The 16,147-nt window shown below is 39.4% G+C and overlaps 2 protein-coding genes across 5 annotated transcripts; one reads left to right on the forward strand and one right to left on the reverse strand.

The window, feature by feature from the left end:
• Window positions 1-1,485: 1,485 nt before the first annotated feature.
• Window positions 1,486-5,213, forward strand: LOC146709796 (uncharacterized). Its single transcript, XM_085458057.1, has 8 exons — window positions 1,486-2,740; window positions 2,915-3,033; window positions 3,181-3,245; window positions 3,349-3,551; window positions 3,680-3,845; window positions 4,020-4,184; window positions 4,297-4,367; window positions 4,505-5,213. Exons 1-8 carry the CDS (start codon window positions 1,585-1,587, stop codon window positions 4,552-4,554), a joined length of 1,995 nt encoding a protein of 664 aa, XP_085314183.1. The 5' UTR covers window positions 1,486-1,584; the 3' UTR covers window positions 4,555-5,213.
• Window positions 5,214-7,011: 1,798 nt separating this feature from the next.
• Window positions 7,012-13,401, reverse strand: errfi1a (ERBB receptor feedback inhibitor 1a). Of its 4 annotated transcripts, none has more exons than XM_085456932.1 (4): window positions 13,205-13,401; window positions 10,486-10,691; window positions 10,239-10,318; window positions 7,012-9,980 (listed from the first exon to the last, which is right to left on the reverse strand). In XM_085456932.1, exons 2-4 carry the CDS (start codon window positions 10,635-10,637, stop codon window positions 8,992-8,994), a joined length of 1,221 nt encoding a protein of 406 aa, XP_085313058.1. In that variant the 5' UTR covers window positions 10,638-10,691; window positions 13,205-13,401; the 3' UTR covers window positions 7,012-8,991. The 4 variants fall into 4 exon arrangements, with proteins under 4 accessions (XP_085313058.1, XP_085313057.1, XP_085313060.1 ...); XM_085456931.1 differs by having other exon boundaries at window positions 10,239-10,321; XM_085456934.1 differs by lacking the exons at window positions 10,486-10,691; window positions 13,205-13,401 and adding an exon at window positions 10,409-10,479.
• Window positions 13,402-16,147: the final 2,746 nt, after the last annotated feature.

The raw sequence follows: 16,147 nt of genomic DNA on the forward strand, positions 1-16,147 counted from the left end.
TCCCCAGAACAAAGTACTCAAACAGCTGTAACAGGCACTAGTACAACAAAGAACAAAGCAACAACTCTTGAGACTTCTGAGACAATGACATCCGCACACCCTCAATCACCAACAACTTCTATTACAACAATGGCCCAAACAGGAACAACACAGTCTACAGAGTCTGTCCCACCAGTCACCACCAATGAAATTACTCTAACTACCAACATGGACCATTCCACAACAACTTCAGAGACTTCCTCCAGTTCGCCTTCCACAGTCACTTCAGAAAGCACTAGTTTTACTCCAACATCCCCAGAACAAAGTACTCAAACAGCTGTAACAGGCACTAGTACAACAGAGAACAAAGCAACAACTCTTGAGACTTCTGAGACAATGACATCCGCACACCCTCAATCACCAACAACTTCTATTACAACAATGGCCCAAACAGGAACAACACAGTCTACAGAGTCTGTCCCACCAGTCACAACCAATGAAATTACTCTAACTACCAACATGGACCATTCCACAACAACTTCAGAGACTTCCTCCAGTTCGCCTTCCACAGTCACTTCAGAAAGCACTAGTTCTACTCCAACATCCCCAGAACAAAGTACTCAAACAGCTGTAACAGGCACTGGTACAACAGAGAACAAAGCAACAACTCTTGAGACTTCTGAGACAACGACATCCGCACACCCTGAATCACCAACAACTTCTATTACAACAATGGCCCAAACAGGAACAACACAGTCTACAGAGTCTGTCCCACCAGTCACCAACAATGAAATTACTCTAACTACCAACATGGACCATTCCACAACAACTTCAGAGACTTCCTCCAGTTCGCCTTCCACAGTCACTTCAGAAAGCACTAGTTTTACTCCAACATCCCCAGAACAAAGTACTCAAACAGCTGTAACAGGCACTAGTACAACAGAGAACAAAGCAACAACTCTTGAGACTGCTGCGACAATGACATCCGCACACCCTCAATCACCAACAACTTCTATTACAGCAATGGCACAAACAGGAACAACACAGTCTACAGAGTCTGTCCCACCAGTCACCACCAATGAAATTACTCTAACTACCAACATGGACCATTCCACAACAACTTCAGAGACTTCCTCCAGTTCGCCTTCCACAGTCACTTCAGAAAGCACTAGTTTTACTCCAACATCCCCAGAACAAAGTACTCAAACAGCTGTAACAGGCACTAGTACAATAGAGAACAAAGCAACAACTCTTGAGACTTCTGAGACAACAACATCCGCACACCCTCAATCACCAACAACTTCTATTACAGCAATGGCACAAACAGGAACAACACAGTCTACAGAGTCTGTCCCACCAGTCACCACCAATGAAATTACACTAACTACCAACATGGACCATTCCACAACAACTTCAGAGACTTCCTCCAGTTCGCCTTCCACAGTCACTTCAGAAAGCACTAGTTTTACTCCAACATCCCCAGAACAAAGTACTCAAACAGCTGTAACAGGCACTAGTACAACAGAGAACAAAGCAACAACTCTTGAGACTTCTGAGACAACAACATCCGCACACCCTCAATCACCAACAACTTCTATTACAGCAATGGCACAAACAGGAACAACACAGTCTACAGAGTCTGTCCCACCAGTCACCACCAATGAAATTACACTAACTACCAACATGGACCATTCCACAACAACTTCAGAGACTTCCTCCAGTTCGCCTTCCACAGTCACTTCAGAAAGCACTAGGTTTACTCCAACATCCCCAGAACAAAGTACTCAAACAGCTGTAACAGGCACTAGTGCAACAGAGAACAAAGCAACAACTCTTGAGACTTCTGAGACAATGACATCCGCACACCCTCAGTCACCAACAACTTCTATTACAACAATGACCCAAACAGGAACAACACAGTCTACAGAGTCTGTCCCACCAGTCACAACCAATGAAATTACTCTAACTACCAACATGGACCATTCCACAACAACTTCAGAGACTTCCTCCAGTTCGCCTTCCACAGTCACTTCAGAAAGCACTAGTTTTACTCCAACATCCCCAGAACAAAGTACTCAAACAGCTGTAACAGGCACTGGTACAACAGAGAACAAAGCAACAACTCTTGAGACTTCTGCGACAATGACATCCGCACACCCTGAATCACCAACAACTTCTATTACAACAATGGCCCAAACAGGAACAACACAGTCTACAGAGTCTCTCCCATCAGTCACCACCAATGAAATTACTCTATCTACCAATATGGACCATTTTACAACAACTGTTTTGGTGACAACTTCAGAGACTTCCTCCAGTTTTCCTTCCACAGTTACTTCAGAAACCACCAGTTTTACGCCAACATACACTGAACAACGTACTCAAGCACTGGTAACAGGCTCTAGTACAACAGAGAACAAAGGAACAACTACTCAGGCTTCTGAGATAATGACAACCGTACTTCCTGACTCACAAGCTACAGTTTTACAACCCAACTCAAGTACTACTGTTCCCAGCCGTACATCTTCTTCTTTCTCCTCTTCAACCACATCTGTGACCTATTTAACTGATACATCCACCAGTGAAACAACAATTGTAGGCTCTGTCACAAATTCTCCTACATCGTCAGCAACAGTTAGTTTTTCTTCATCAATTACTCTCCCCACAAATTTGACATCCTCTTTGACAACAATTGTCTGCCAAGATTTTGCCTATGGAGACTCATGTTCTTATGGAGAAAACAACACTGTCCCAATCATTGGTGAGGTTTTTCATTTCCGTATAGTTTTTCTTAAAAATAATATATTTTCATTACCTTTTACATAAATTGATATTTTGACTTCTTGCGTTATATCTGTGTTTTCTCCCCCACTTTTGCATGTCCAAGGTAAAATGTTGTCATAAATGGCTTTTAAAATCTTTCAATTTTTTGTAGATACTGCACCCGTGCGCAAAGTAAACATTACTTTCAAATTCAACGTCACTTTTATCCAGGCTTTTCTTAATTTAACTTCACCTGAATCACAGATATTCATCAACAAATTAGAAGCACAGGTACAGATAATTTTCTTCATATTCAATATTATGAGTTATTATTTTTAATTAGTATTACAAAGTATTTTGTAATACAAAAAAATATAAAATTATTTAAATCTTTTATCTGAAATGTTGCATAATCCCTTCTGTCCTTTTTTTTTACAGCTCAGAAGCCTGTGTAGACAAGCAGATCCCCAGGCCTATAAAACAGTTAAAGTAATCAAATTAAGGTAAATTTTCCTTCAACATTTATTAAACTATTTGTTACATTTATTATTACCTTTTAAGAAAGAGATAGCTGTTTTCTCATAACATTTCTACCATTTTTTGTAGTGAAGGAAGTGTTGTTGCAAAGAGCCTGGCGGAGTATCAGTATCAAAACAATGAAACTCAAATCGAGTTTATTAACACTCATCTTAGTGTGGTTTTGAAGAATATCCTACAAAATGAAAATAACCTCAACAAAATTTCTTTGGCTTTTGGTAATCAAAGTGTGGAGTTAAATGATCTCAGCTTTGAGGCACCTGCCATTACTAGTAAGTGTGTTGTATGTTGTTCTAAATGTAAAGCACAATCAGCCATTCTTTATTCATTTTTCTTAAATTTGTCCTGTTTATTTTACATTATAGTATGTTGAATATATATATGTTTTGAAATCTTGTAGATATCACAGAGTTGAAGCCTTTTATTAACTGCACTCAGTTTGCTAATTACACTGAAGAGATTACTAATGGTCAATGGCAGTGTGTTGGACCATGCAAAAGAAACCCTGATTACTGCAATGGACACGGAGAATGTTTAAATGACATTTACACAGGCCCAGTCTGCAGGTAATAAAATGTCTATCTATCTATCTATCTATCTATCTATCTATCTATCTATCTATCTATCTATCTATCTATCTATCTATCTATCTATCTATCTATCTATCTATCTATCTATCTATCTATCTAGTTTTTTTTGTAAAAACTATTTTTATTAAACCTCTTTTGAATTTTACCCAGGTGCTACGAAACCAGCCTGGAGCAGTTTTATGGTCCACAATGTGACCTTTTCCGCCGAGGTCCAGGTTTCTATGGAGCACTGTTTGGCTCACTCGCAGTAGCGCTCCTGCTCTTCATTATAATCGTCATCGCTGTCATTTTCAAAAGGAGACATACGTATACTCGGTGGGTTATGATGCCTTCTGCGCGTTTTCCTGTAATGTACTCTGGAAAAAAAATCGCTTTTTGTGTTCATTCATTGAGTAAAAACACAAACAAGCATCCTTTTCTTTTTTAGGAAAAGGAGCAACTCTCAGAGGAGAAGATTGTCTTTTCTTGAGGGAGATTTCTTTGACTTCACTGATACACGTATGTCTTACTCTAATTACTATCATATTCAGAGATTTATTATAATAATTATTTATGATTAGTTATTAATAATGCAATAATTATTTTAAACTTTTTCAGCAATGTTTAAAAATATGATTTTTGACTTTGTCTTTCAGGAATTTCCAACTTGGGACTGGCAGGCACTTATAGATCAGAAAACATTTAGAAACTGATATATTCACTATATTATATAAAATTAAGCAATTAGTTACTGTTTTAATCGCTAATAATCTTACTTAAAGATCAGTAAGAACTATCATCTTTTAATTTTAAAACATTTTGAAGTTGTTTTGCTATTTATCATTTATTTATAAGAACTTAAATTTAATGCATATGTTTTTGCACGTATATTATTTTCCACACCAACATATCATGGAGCACCATTTCTCTTTTTATCCTATCTTGACATATCTTTCTCAGCACTGTTCAAATAGTAAAAATAATAATAAATCTCTTTTAACCTGAAGTTTTTGCCTGGAAAATCTACATTTTCTGAATGCACAAACTGAGAAACGCACTGTATCATCTATAGATAATTTTGTTAAATAACAAGTTAATTTTGTCTTTAGTGTTATTAAACAATATGCAATATGGGCTAGCTACTGCTTATACTCTATGATATATCTCTATTGAGCTTGTTACAATTAACATCTAACAGTAGTGAAACACAAAAAATGCTTACTGTAGCATTCAAATACACACATTTGCATATTTGTTAAACATCTGTCCAGTTAAAATGTTACACAGTATCTATGCAATGGTTTTACTGTATCAGATAGGTGCTTCTGTTTTTTGTTCGTTTTTGCTTTTTAAACAGCATCTCTATTTTTATCCATTAAAAAAAAAACAAAAAAACTTTGACACCCCAACAAGAAAATAATCCAGACTAGGGCTCTGCAGTCCACAGTCACCTGCCACTAGATGGCATAGATGTGCTTATTTTAAGTGTTTCGCTTTTGAAGAGTCAAAGGAGAAAGAGACACAGACCATGGCCTTTAATGGAATTTTAAGATTTTTTTTTTCATAGAAAGGAAATCAAACTACTTTTGCATGTATTTGCAGCTGATTCATAATAGAAAAACAAACTTAACTTTGGTTCTTTTGAGATAAGCCCTTGATTTGGTTTTGTCTCCACCTAGTGCCTCAATAGAGGTGGTACACTGAGCAAGTTCTTTACCTTTGCTTGATGTTCTATATTTCCTACACAGGTACTGTGACCTGAATAAAATTTAACCAGCAGCACTGCAGCCCGAGTTAAATATTTACAAATCACCTCACAGCAAACGATAAGAAAAGTTACGCCTAAACATGAAGTTAATGCAAACAATGGAACTTATTTTTTAGTCTAGCTTCATGATTTTTGTTTTGTGTGTGTATGTGCATTCCTCTGTGTGATGGAGTAGAGGAAGACACACAATCCATACTTCTCCATCCTCTCTTGAAAATATATGAGATTGTGGATAGTCTAGCTATAGATATACTGCATCATCAGCACTTCTCCAATATGACCATTCCTACTTTTTATTTCTATAGTGTAGACCTATGAAGTCCTACAGAAACACCTAAACATATATGGGCTCTTTAACACAAAGAACTGTAGTGTAACCAGCAAAGTAGAATTTGTATAGCAATTAAGGGAATAATTACAAAAATCATAATATTTTTATCACAGAAATTAGTTTATTTCACTCATTAATGCCTCCAGAGTGCCAGAGTTTAATTAATTGAGGCAGGAAATGTATTTGATGAGAAACTGAAAGATAAGCCATACATATTGTATGTTTGTGTATGGGGTGTTGAAATTTAATGGAGAGAAAAAAAATAGAACTTTCAGGATCTCTTTTGTTCCAGTTTCTATGAAATTGTGGCTACAGAGAGAAATATAAGTCTTGTGTCCATTATGACTTAATGCATTTGTGACTTGTAGTGCCACTAAAGGGAAAGGATCTTAGAATACCGATTAATAAACTATGTTCAATCTGAATGCAAACCGGTCTTCCTGTTAATTTACCTATTTTTTTGTCTTTCTTGCCTCCAGCAATTATTTTAAAAGCGCAGTGAGTCTTTCTTTGGTAGCTATAGTCAACATGCATGCTGTTGCTTAGTAACTCACCTAAGCAAGAACCAAGTGAAAAGGTTTTCAGGTGGCCTAGACAACTTAACTTAAACTGTCACCTTTTGTTTCATTGAGAGAAGTCACTGTCTTAAGCAAATCAGCAGAAATACAAATCACTAAGGTCTCCGCCAGTATTGTAATTGGAGCTGAACTGTGGCTCATTTAGTAATTATTTGACCTCTAATGGGGTTCACTGTGGTTTTGGCTCCACGCCTAACCACAAGGATTCAAACTGAGAATAAAACACTTGTAACAGTGTTAAAAGGGCTTTAAAAGCAGTGGGTGCAAAGCCCGCTGCCAAGGAACGATGAAGCAATTGTGCAGGAGGAAATTTAGTTATAACCAGGAAGAGGAAGGCATTCTACTGTACACCTGTCACTCTTCTTTCTTTGGATCGAAGCCAGTCACAATAAAGTACACCATGAGGGCGTGTGGGTGATAAAACAGGCCAAACAGCTGAGTTGAGAGTTCACTCTTGACAGGTTCAAGACACAGGACGAAGCAAGCTTATAAATAAGTCACTTTATTATTGCTTTCTTTTTAAAGACTATATACTTATCAACTATTCATAATAACAAATGGAGTTGTTAAATACTGTACACAGCATACTGAACTCTCCCAGTGCATGTCTTCGCCACAGCAGAGTGTTATCTCTTGATAAACTAGTCTTCATTCTGTTTTAACATTTCTAATAAGACATATGAATACCTTAAGATTAAATAGTTTGTTTTTTTGTGTATGATGTAAACATTTTTCCAAACATTTAAGTCAAAAGCAACATTGTGTTGGTAAGATCTGTGAACAGAAGGAAGAGAAGAAAAAAAAAGATACTTCAATGACCGATTGACCTTAGCAGTTATTTGTTTCCCAAACTGAACACCGTGTTTGATACCAAGGGTTACTTCAATACATGTGCTACATTTTCTATATCATCCTGACGCCTTGTGGATAATGTACAACAATTTAAAAAAAAAAAAAAGAAAAATCATACATTTTGTAGGCTGCCAGCAGCCAAAGTCTTTCAGACCACACCCACTGCAATCATGTAAGGCAGGAATGCATGTGCAGAACAGGAAAGTCTGTGTCAGGTAGGTAAACCCTGTACTGTCTTTGTAATGCATTTGTATTAACAGATTAGTCAAACATCTCTCATCTAAAATCTATTTCATCTAAAATCTCCATATTAGGATATTCGGTTAGAACAGATTTTGCGTTTGAATTCATTGTCTTTTCCTACAAGTGTTAGGTCACATATGGAGCCGTTACCTCATCGCTCGTGGATTACAATTTCAAATTTCACCTGTGAACACAATTTAAAGCAGGGAGTTTGTAAAGGTATAAGGATAATATCAAAGTGAGGTAGTACTTGAGGCAAATGTGTTTCAAGCAATGACTCACAGCTTGACCAGAAAAAAAAAAAGAAGAAAAAGAAGTAGCTTCAATTGGAAGAACAGCACACATTCACTGACAGTCAACAGACCAGTTCCTGTGCAATAAAACAGATCTGGAGACTGACAGAAATAAATCAAATGTGTGCACTTCTTAGAAGGCTCTACTAAAAAGCGGGCACTGCTAACAAGTGTTGCACAGTAACAAGCATTGTTGACAATTCTTTACTAATTAAACACTTTTCCCAACTGCTGTTCACATGCACATATGCGCAAACACATCCACTGCACATACACACACAAATACACTCAAGACGCTACACCATACTCAGCTGCACTGGACAATCCAAAAGAAATATGGTTAGCTACTAGTAATGAACCCACCTACTGGTACAAAATGTACCATGACAATGTGCCATATGGGGTGAAAAAACAAACAAAGAACAAAACACAACACAAATTTACTTTGAAGTAGTCAGCCTGAGTAAGACTGACACTACATCAAGGCGCGAAACCCATATCAGTATTGATATAATAGCAAACAGAATCGGCACGTGCTAGAATCCTTCATTTTGTTATAAATTCATCGGGCTTGTATTTAGACTTCATATATTAAGTGATACATGGTTACATTACTGACCTTTTTGTCCCTTGTGAGATGCAAAAGCACCATCAAAAAGCCCCAGTGCATCTCACAAAACATCCACACCACATCAGACACAAAACACTGAGCACACAAGGTACAAGGCCCGCTTGTACTTTCTGGCCGTACCACATCTTTACTAAAACAGAGCAAAATATTGAATTTCATAAAATTAAAATATATTTTAAAAAAATAAGCTATAGACTGTTGAACTTTGCCCACAATCTTTAGTTAGACATGGTTTTCACAGAAAATATCTTTTCAATATTACCAGTAACTGTACACAGTGCGCAAATACCCTGTGTGTTCAAAATACATAAGGGGTATTACAAAAAGAAAAAAGAAAAAAGGTAAAAGCAGCAGTTTTAAAAGGTTGTTGGTGTCCAATTTCACCATTTTGTCAAGTGGGTTTTGCGCATGTACAGTATAGTCTTCTATTACTTCCACAAAAACTTTTCAAACAAAATCCACCTGTGCTTTCTTTCTGGTGTGGCAGTCACAAGGCGAGTCTGCAAAAGGAGACCGCTGAGGCAGAAGGTAGTAATGTGTGGTGCTGGCCTTCTTGCCATTCTCCATAATAGGAAGGATACATGGGGAGCCCTCACTGTTCTGTCTCTGTAAACTCCGACCGCTTACATACTTAGGATCTGGTGCAAAGCTTTGGGTTGGGGGCATCACCCCGTTAGTGTATGTTGGGAGGCTCTTAGGGCTGGGAGTGCGGGAGCTGCCTGTGGACAGAGGGCCTCTTGGAGGCAGTTTGGGTGGTTTGTCCTCATCGCTGTAAGCCCCAGATGAGACTTCTGCTGACCAGCGCCTGCAATCTGTCTTGACATTACGTGGAGGTATAGGAGGGGGAACCTCTTGTTTATCCATATTGTTGGGGTACCTTTTTGGGCACGTGGGTCGTGGCAGCTTGTGTAAAGATCCAGCTGGTCCAGAGAGAGAGCGTCGTAGCCTCCTCTGAGCGGGTCTTTCCTGTGGCTGCTGCTCATACTGTTCCCGTACTTCCTGCGGAGGATTTGCCTGATGGTGCTGTTGGGGTTGCTGCGGGCTTTGCGGTCCTAATGGCCCATCGTAGTAAGCGTAGTTAATCTGCCCACAGTCCTTGAAGCTCCTTCGGTGAGATAGAGGATTTCTAAAAGCTGATTTAGAAAATTGATCAGACACCAGGCGGCAGCTGTCGTCTGAACTTGTGAAAAATTCTACCTCACTGTCCATAGCCTGCTCATGGGAGATATCTGTCTGTGGGGGAATAGGGGGTAGAGGCTTAGAGCATCTGCTAGGTGTCTGTGGTGGGCTGTTCAACTCGTTAAATGACAGCCTCATCAGCAGGTCATCATCAGCAGGACTTGGGGTGGAAGGTTCATTGCTGGAGGACAGGAAGAGTTGGGAAGGCCGGGATTTCTTTGAGAGTATTCTCTGTGAGTTGGGACTGTGTTTATGTCCTGCCAAAAAAGTAAGTTGAAAAAATAATAACCATCAGACAAGTGGCAGATTGATAAATAATTAAAGTAAATTAAAGACAATAAAAATCGAATACTATAATACTACACTGACTTTATAATATTCAGGTTACAACAATATGTCCAGTATGTGAAATAACAAACAATGAAAGCGAATTCATGCAATGCAGCATTTGTGTAGTTTAAAAGGTACATCCTGTATGAAAAAGAAAGAAAAGGAAATAAAGATATTTAACTTACTCTCATAACTTGGAGGTGGCTCCTTTTGCTGGGCACGATAGCTGTGATCTATGTTTGCCCTGTCCATACTGAAGTAGAAGCTGCTAGAAAAGAAGAATGACGTTTCAGAACAGCAGTGCTTCGTCACAGAAATGTGACATATTGAAATTAACAGAAAATGTAAGACTAACCTGAACCATGCAATTTCAACATGACATGCACATCCTTTCTAAAGTCTTTCTCTAATGAAGTGCACCACAACACTCACTTGTCCAGTACATGGCGATCGCGCCAGGAGGGTTTAGATCCAGCCATGCTGTGACAGTAGCTGCCCCGGAGAAAGGGGTTTTCTATGGGAAAAGAGATCTCCTGGGCAGTCAGGCCCACTGTGGACATGCTCCAGGCACCCTCGGGTCGCATCAAAGCCAGGAAACACTCAGATCGCCCGGCTGGCTGCCCCTGCTTCTGGTGTACCTATATTAAAAAAACAGCCATGAATGAATTGGCAAAAAATAAAATAAAATAAAATCAAAAGTAGGTCAAGTGAAACAGATCATCGTATAGGACACTAAAAACGCTCTAAAAGCAGAGCCAGGTGATTCTCATTAGACCAGATATTTAATAATGGCTTTTGGGTGACAACAATTTCCTATGGCCTTCAGGACACTGGTGTCCGAGCACACCTGGAGAACGTGCCTTTCAAAATGTTCTATTCACAGTATTCCTCATTCAAAGCATGAAAGCAATAGATGGTGGAAAAGGTCACTACTGGTCATGTCTGCTTTTGTAGACCTGAATTAAATGGCATGTAAACACACTTGCTGTGGGTTTGGAGAACCAGTGTAGAACTACTTTATCACAAAAGCATTCTGACATGAAATCGAAGGTAAACACAGGTGTTACTAACATACGATTTAGATCTTGCATCATAATAGAACAGGACCTTCATTAAAGTCATTGCTAACACATTGTGTCAAAACATGCTATGAAAAAGTTGTATTACCCTTCATGTTTTACATTTTATTTACCGTGTTAGTACAAAGGTGTAGCTGTGTCAGCTGAAAACAAAAGAAGAAAAAATACACCCATTTTTTTTTCTTTTCCTATAGAGAGGTACTGAGCTTTACATTTCACCTGTGGCTTGCAAACTCCATGAGCCTGAGTTCAGCATTGCATTCATGGGTGTGAACTGTGTAACCAACTTTTGAATTTCAATTTCTACAGACTGTGTCGCTTAATAAGTTTAGTTTATTTTAAAACTGGACTGTGCTGTGCTGGTGTTTTGCAATCCTGTTCCTCTTGAACAGGAAAGTTCAAGGGGGCTCCTCCTGTTACCACAGATATACCTGATGTTGCAAGAACACCCCCACGCCAAATGAACCGAATGCTCGTGTCATGTCAACTATGTGTCAGGCTGTATAAACAATGTGTACATTATTCAAAGGGGGAGTAATCTAATATTTCTGGGGCATACATAGAGTAAATGCAAAATAAATGGCCTCAAACAGAGTTTAAATGTTTCAACTGGGTTTCAGTCTCAAGTGGAGAAAGCCTAGAAAGTCATAAAATGTGTTTTAGATGAGCCTTAAAAAATAGTGCATCAGGGGTGAGCGCAGTTGCTTTTTGTTGCATGGCTGAGTTTAATTAGACATCATTATTACACGATTACAATGCATACTCAGAATCATCTCTTCTGGAAACTACTAAAGAGGTGCATGCACAGCTAGAGCCACACTGTCCTCCTGACAATGTAGGAGTGATGACTGAAAAGAACACGGCTCCCTCGTTCCTGGTCTCTTATGAGCCATATTTATGTGCTAGCCTGACAGCTGGAGCGAAACAAAGCTCTAAAACAACAGGAAGCCTGAGCCATCAGTCTGAGCCAAACTGCCCAAGAAGGCATGCAATCCCCCTGGCCAGGGCCATCGATTCGGTTCGGCGGGGACGGGAAGCAACATGATCCTTGATAATGAACCCCCAGGGGCTTGTGCTTCCTCTTGCAACAGGTGCAAAGACAGTTCATCCTGGCGGTTAACCATATTAGCATTTACAGGCAACAGGATTACACAAATGATGTAGTCATGCAGATGTCCAAGTCGGTTAAATCAGATAATCCGGCTGGAGAATGTGGGCCTTCTTATGGTCAAATGTGACTTATCTGTTTATACAATAAGAAGGCAAGCCAAGGCTAACTACGAAGACAACTCAGTGGCAGTGGGCTCGAGAAAGGAGGGGGTCCGCTGAGCTTCCTAGTGATGTAAAACACCACCGGTTTGCCTTGAATTCAAGCTTACGGCCGTCACCCTCAGGCCTTGACAGGAGTTCACACCCCGCTCACGACACCCCTGCAGCGGTTTCCGAGCAACCATACTCGCTCTACCTGTGCTGCAAGCAAACAGTGCGCACACCCCCCTCACTTTACCGGATTGAGATAATAATGGTTAAAAGCCCTCCAGCAGGCAGGTGACTCACGCCACAACACACAGTCAGCTATTTGGCAATGATGATACACAGTGAATTGTATTTCCCTTTTGTTTAAGAGGAAAAGACCTAAATTAATATTGCAGCCTAAGAATTAAAGAGAACGATTATATAACATCTGTGCCATTGCAGACCTATAAAGAATATAAAACACGTATCCTTTATAGTTATCAGTATAGACAAACACATAGAGATACATATTCACACGTTTCCCTCCGTTTTTCTTTTTTTTAGATTATTATATTGTAAGTTTTTTAATCATTTTGCTCTGGACTAAGTTGTTCCTCTTAGTATACGGCTCTGTCAGTGAAAAACAATCAAAAACAACCATAAGATATAGAAATAAAAATAAAATGAAATAAAAAAAATAATCCGAATAAGATCTCAAGTTGCATTAAGCAATTGTGTCTGCCGTGCTGGCACCGACATACAAAACAACAGACAGACAAGACATGGATCCACACAGTGGCTCTAAACAGACATTTCAATTCACTTTTTGAACTCACCTAATTCACTTCGCAGTTCTCTCCGCTGACTGACCCCTAAAGTCCTCTTTGGTAAAATGCAGCGCCTCAGTTTATTTCGGGGTTCGATTTGAATCTGTAATCGTCAGTTTTCAGTTGCATCAGGAACAGGTCGCCAAAGACTTGGCGACACTCAGGCATTACTGTGACACTTCTAGATAAGTCTACTAGTCTATTGTATTGAGCTATCTCTTATAGGCTCACTACACTGGCGACCCAGTGGCTCCGCCTTCCTTAAAGCCACAGGCTTCCTTTCCACCAGTCTGCAGTGTGCATGAAGCACAGAAAGCTGAGTGCATATGGACTGCATGTCAGCCTTGAACATATTTAAAAGACTTAACATAGGTTGACTTATGTGATGCAGTGAAAGTCTGCAGGGCTCCATATATCTCTGGACAGAGCAGGTTTGAAATCAAGGACACAGTCAGGTGATAAACTGTCCCACTGGGACACATTTATCACACAATGAATAAATGCAACCATGGTTCAGTTAATGATACATTTTCCCCAGAACGTTTAGAAAAAGTATACATAAACTAAAGTTAAAGCCGTAAACTTACTGGTGCCAGACTAAAATGCCATCTTGCAAGTTCTGCCTTTTAAAACTTTCCGTTCAATGACCTGTGTTATACTGTACTATAAAAGGTGTCATCTTTGCTGTTTCATAAACAATAGACTGCCCAAAAGTAAGCTGTGCAGATCTGCACGAAGACAGAGGCAGTAATAGGGATGGCTTCAGAGTGGATAACACAAACAGTAGGCAAAGAAACAAAGCCAGAACCCCTCCTATCTCTGCAGTAATTCTCCTGCCAGCTGAATGGGGCTCAGATGGTTTAGCTACTCATTTATCAGATCACCCTGGGCATTTTCGTTCAGCAGGACCTGTTCTCTATTTACCTGAGATAATGCTCCCATCAGTCGCTGAGGAAAGGCAACAAGTTCAATATTCTACAGTTTTTCTTGTTATGGAAATACATGAGTAATCTGGAATATGCAGTCCCTCACACCTCCAATTACCAGCTGCTTAGCCTATTTAGACCTTAGGTGGTGTTGCATTAACTGTGACCAAACCTAACTGGGCTAAACAAATGTAACACTGACATGCACACTAACCAAACACAATGATACAATAGCTACAGACAGCGTGTATGTTGACTCAATATGTGACAGAAAGCAGAGGTGTGTGCGTGTGTGGAGAGAACACACTGTTCTTTTGCTTGAAATTGTGAATTCTTTACTGCTTGCTTTCAGTCTGAGAGGCCCAAAAGGATTTTAGTTACAGATATGCCCCTTAAAAGGACCAGATCCTCCCTAATCCCCCTTTTAGAATTTTAGGTGCATTTTTGGGATTCCTCTGGACCAGTTGTGACCAGCAGGGAAAAGAGAATGTTTTGCAAGTTGAATTAATAACTTAAACACCAGAGTTTGGATTAAAAGATTTCAAATGCAAACTATATATTGATAGATGTTGCAGGAAATACTCATATGTAAAAGATAAGACTAAAAATAAAGAGTTGAAAGATGCATAAAAATAATCAAGCAAAGTTAAAAGCGCCTGTGTGTATTTCAGCTTGAGTGCGCTCAATCTGCCTTTCCATGTTCCACAAAAGAGACACATTCATTGGGATAAATAGACTTCACCGAAAATGTCTCTCCTCCCACTTCAGCCCTCCTTCCTCTCTCTGCCTGTGAGCCACATCATGATGTCATCACCCACAGGAAGTGCCATATAAAGTTATAGAGGGAGGGGGGGGGGGGGGGGGGGGGAACTAAGTCAGGGTGGAAGATAAGCAGGCAGAGACAGCAGATGAATGAACTTGTGTCATAACGAATATACTTCTCAGGAAATATTACACAGCTTTTCACTTAGCCCCATGACTCACACTGAGTTTAATCACCAGAATCAGTAATCTCCCCCTCAAAAAGTAGCACTTTTGGCTCATTTTCCTTTCAGATGCTTTTGTAAAAGAAAGGAATTTCCCTGTGTGGCTCAGTTCCAGTACAAGGGTATATTTTAAAAGTCAGTTATGCTCCCTCAGCTGATTTCAGTGGCTCACTAACAGGAAGAGTTAAGTGTGGTTGGAGACGAGTTAAAACAACAACAACAAAAAAACAAAAAGCATATTACTGTAAATGATTTATTCAGCGTGGAGGTCACAGCATTGATTGCCCCTGCCTGCTGAGGTAATTCAATTACGTCTATATCCAGACAGAATCCAAAGTTCGCACTGATATAAACACAGCAGCAACAAGCTTTATTGTTGTGGTGACATCAAGCTTGTAAATGTGTAGTAGATTCCAGGTGCTGCTCTAGACTAAAATCCAAGCTTTACCAAGCATTTAAAGAAGAAGCAAGGAAGGTCTGCAACTTTTGACTTCTGTGGTAATTTTGTGAGCATTTCAGATTACAAAGAGTTTGCCATGTACATTTGAAACTGTCCACAGAGACAAGCAAAGTGACTCCTGGAGAAAAGCCTTATGGTCAGATGAGACAAAATTGAGCTATTTGGCCTCAATGACAAGTTGTATGTTTAGAGAAGCAAACCTAAGAACACTGAGCTAGTTGCCAAGCATGGCGGTGGCAGCATCATGCTAAGGGGCTGTTTTGCTTCTAGTGGTACTGGTATATTGCAGAAAGTGGATTGAATAATGAAAAAGGAGAGCTATCTCTAATATCTTCAACTTCATCTCAGATCAATAGCTAGATTGCTGATCCCTGGACACAGTTGGGTGTCCCAACGCATATATCAAAACTGGTTTGGAATGGATAACATAGAAACAAACCAATTTAAATTAACTCTACCAATTCTGCCAAGAAGAATGGCTAAATATACAGCCAGATTTATGCAAGAACCTTGTTTATAGCTACCAAAAGCATCTGATTGAGGTGCAACTTGATAAGGAACATTTAACTAAATAATAGTG

The sequence above is a fragment of the Copadichromis virginalis genome, linkage group LG5 (assembly GCF_057382275.1).
Source record: "Copadichromis virginalis isolate Kocher_CV1m ecotype Utaka linkage group LG5, C_Virginalis_male_GT1.1, whole genome shotgun sequence".
Taxonomy (NCBI): domain Eukaryota; kingdom Metazoa; phylum Chordata; class Actinopteri; order Cichliformes; family Cichlidae; genus Copadichromis; species Copadichromis virginalis.

Excerpts from the sequence above, each read along its gene's own strand:
- errfi1a (XM_085456931.1), bottom strand. The coding sequence starts at position 10,637 with ATGCGACCCGAGGGTGCCTGGAGCATGTCCACAGTGGGCCTGACTGCC. Across the intron at positions 10,322-10,485 it reads GATCGCCATGTACTGGACAA|CAGCTTCTACTTCAGTATGG; the intron begins GTGAGTGTTGTG and ends CTTCTTTTCTAG. Across the intron at positions 9,981-10,238 it reads GCCACCTCCAAGTTATGAGA|GACATAAACACAGTCCCAAC; the intron begins GTAAGTTAAATA and ends CTTTTTTGGCAG.
- LOC146709796 (XM_085458057.1), top strand. The coding sequence starts at position 1,585 with ATGGCACAAACAGGAACAACACAGTCTACAGAGTCTGTCCCACCAGTC. Across the intron at positions 3,246-3,348 it reads GTTAAAGTAATCAAATTAAG|TGAAGGAAGTGTTGTTGCAA; the intron begins GTAAATTTTCCT and ends CATTTTTTGTAG. Across the intron at positions 3,846-4,019 it reads TACACAGGCCCAGTCTGCAG|GTGCTACGAAACCAGCCTGG; the intron begins GTAATAAAATGT and ends AATTTTACCCAG.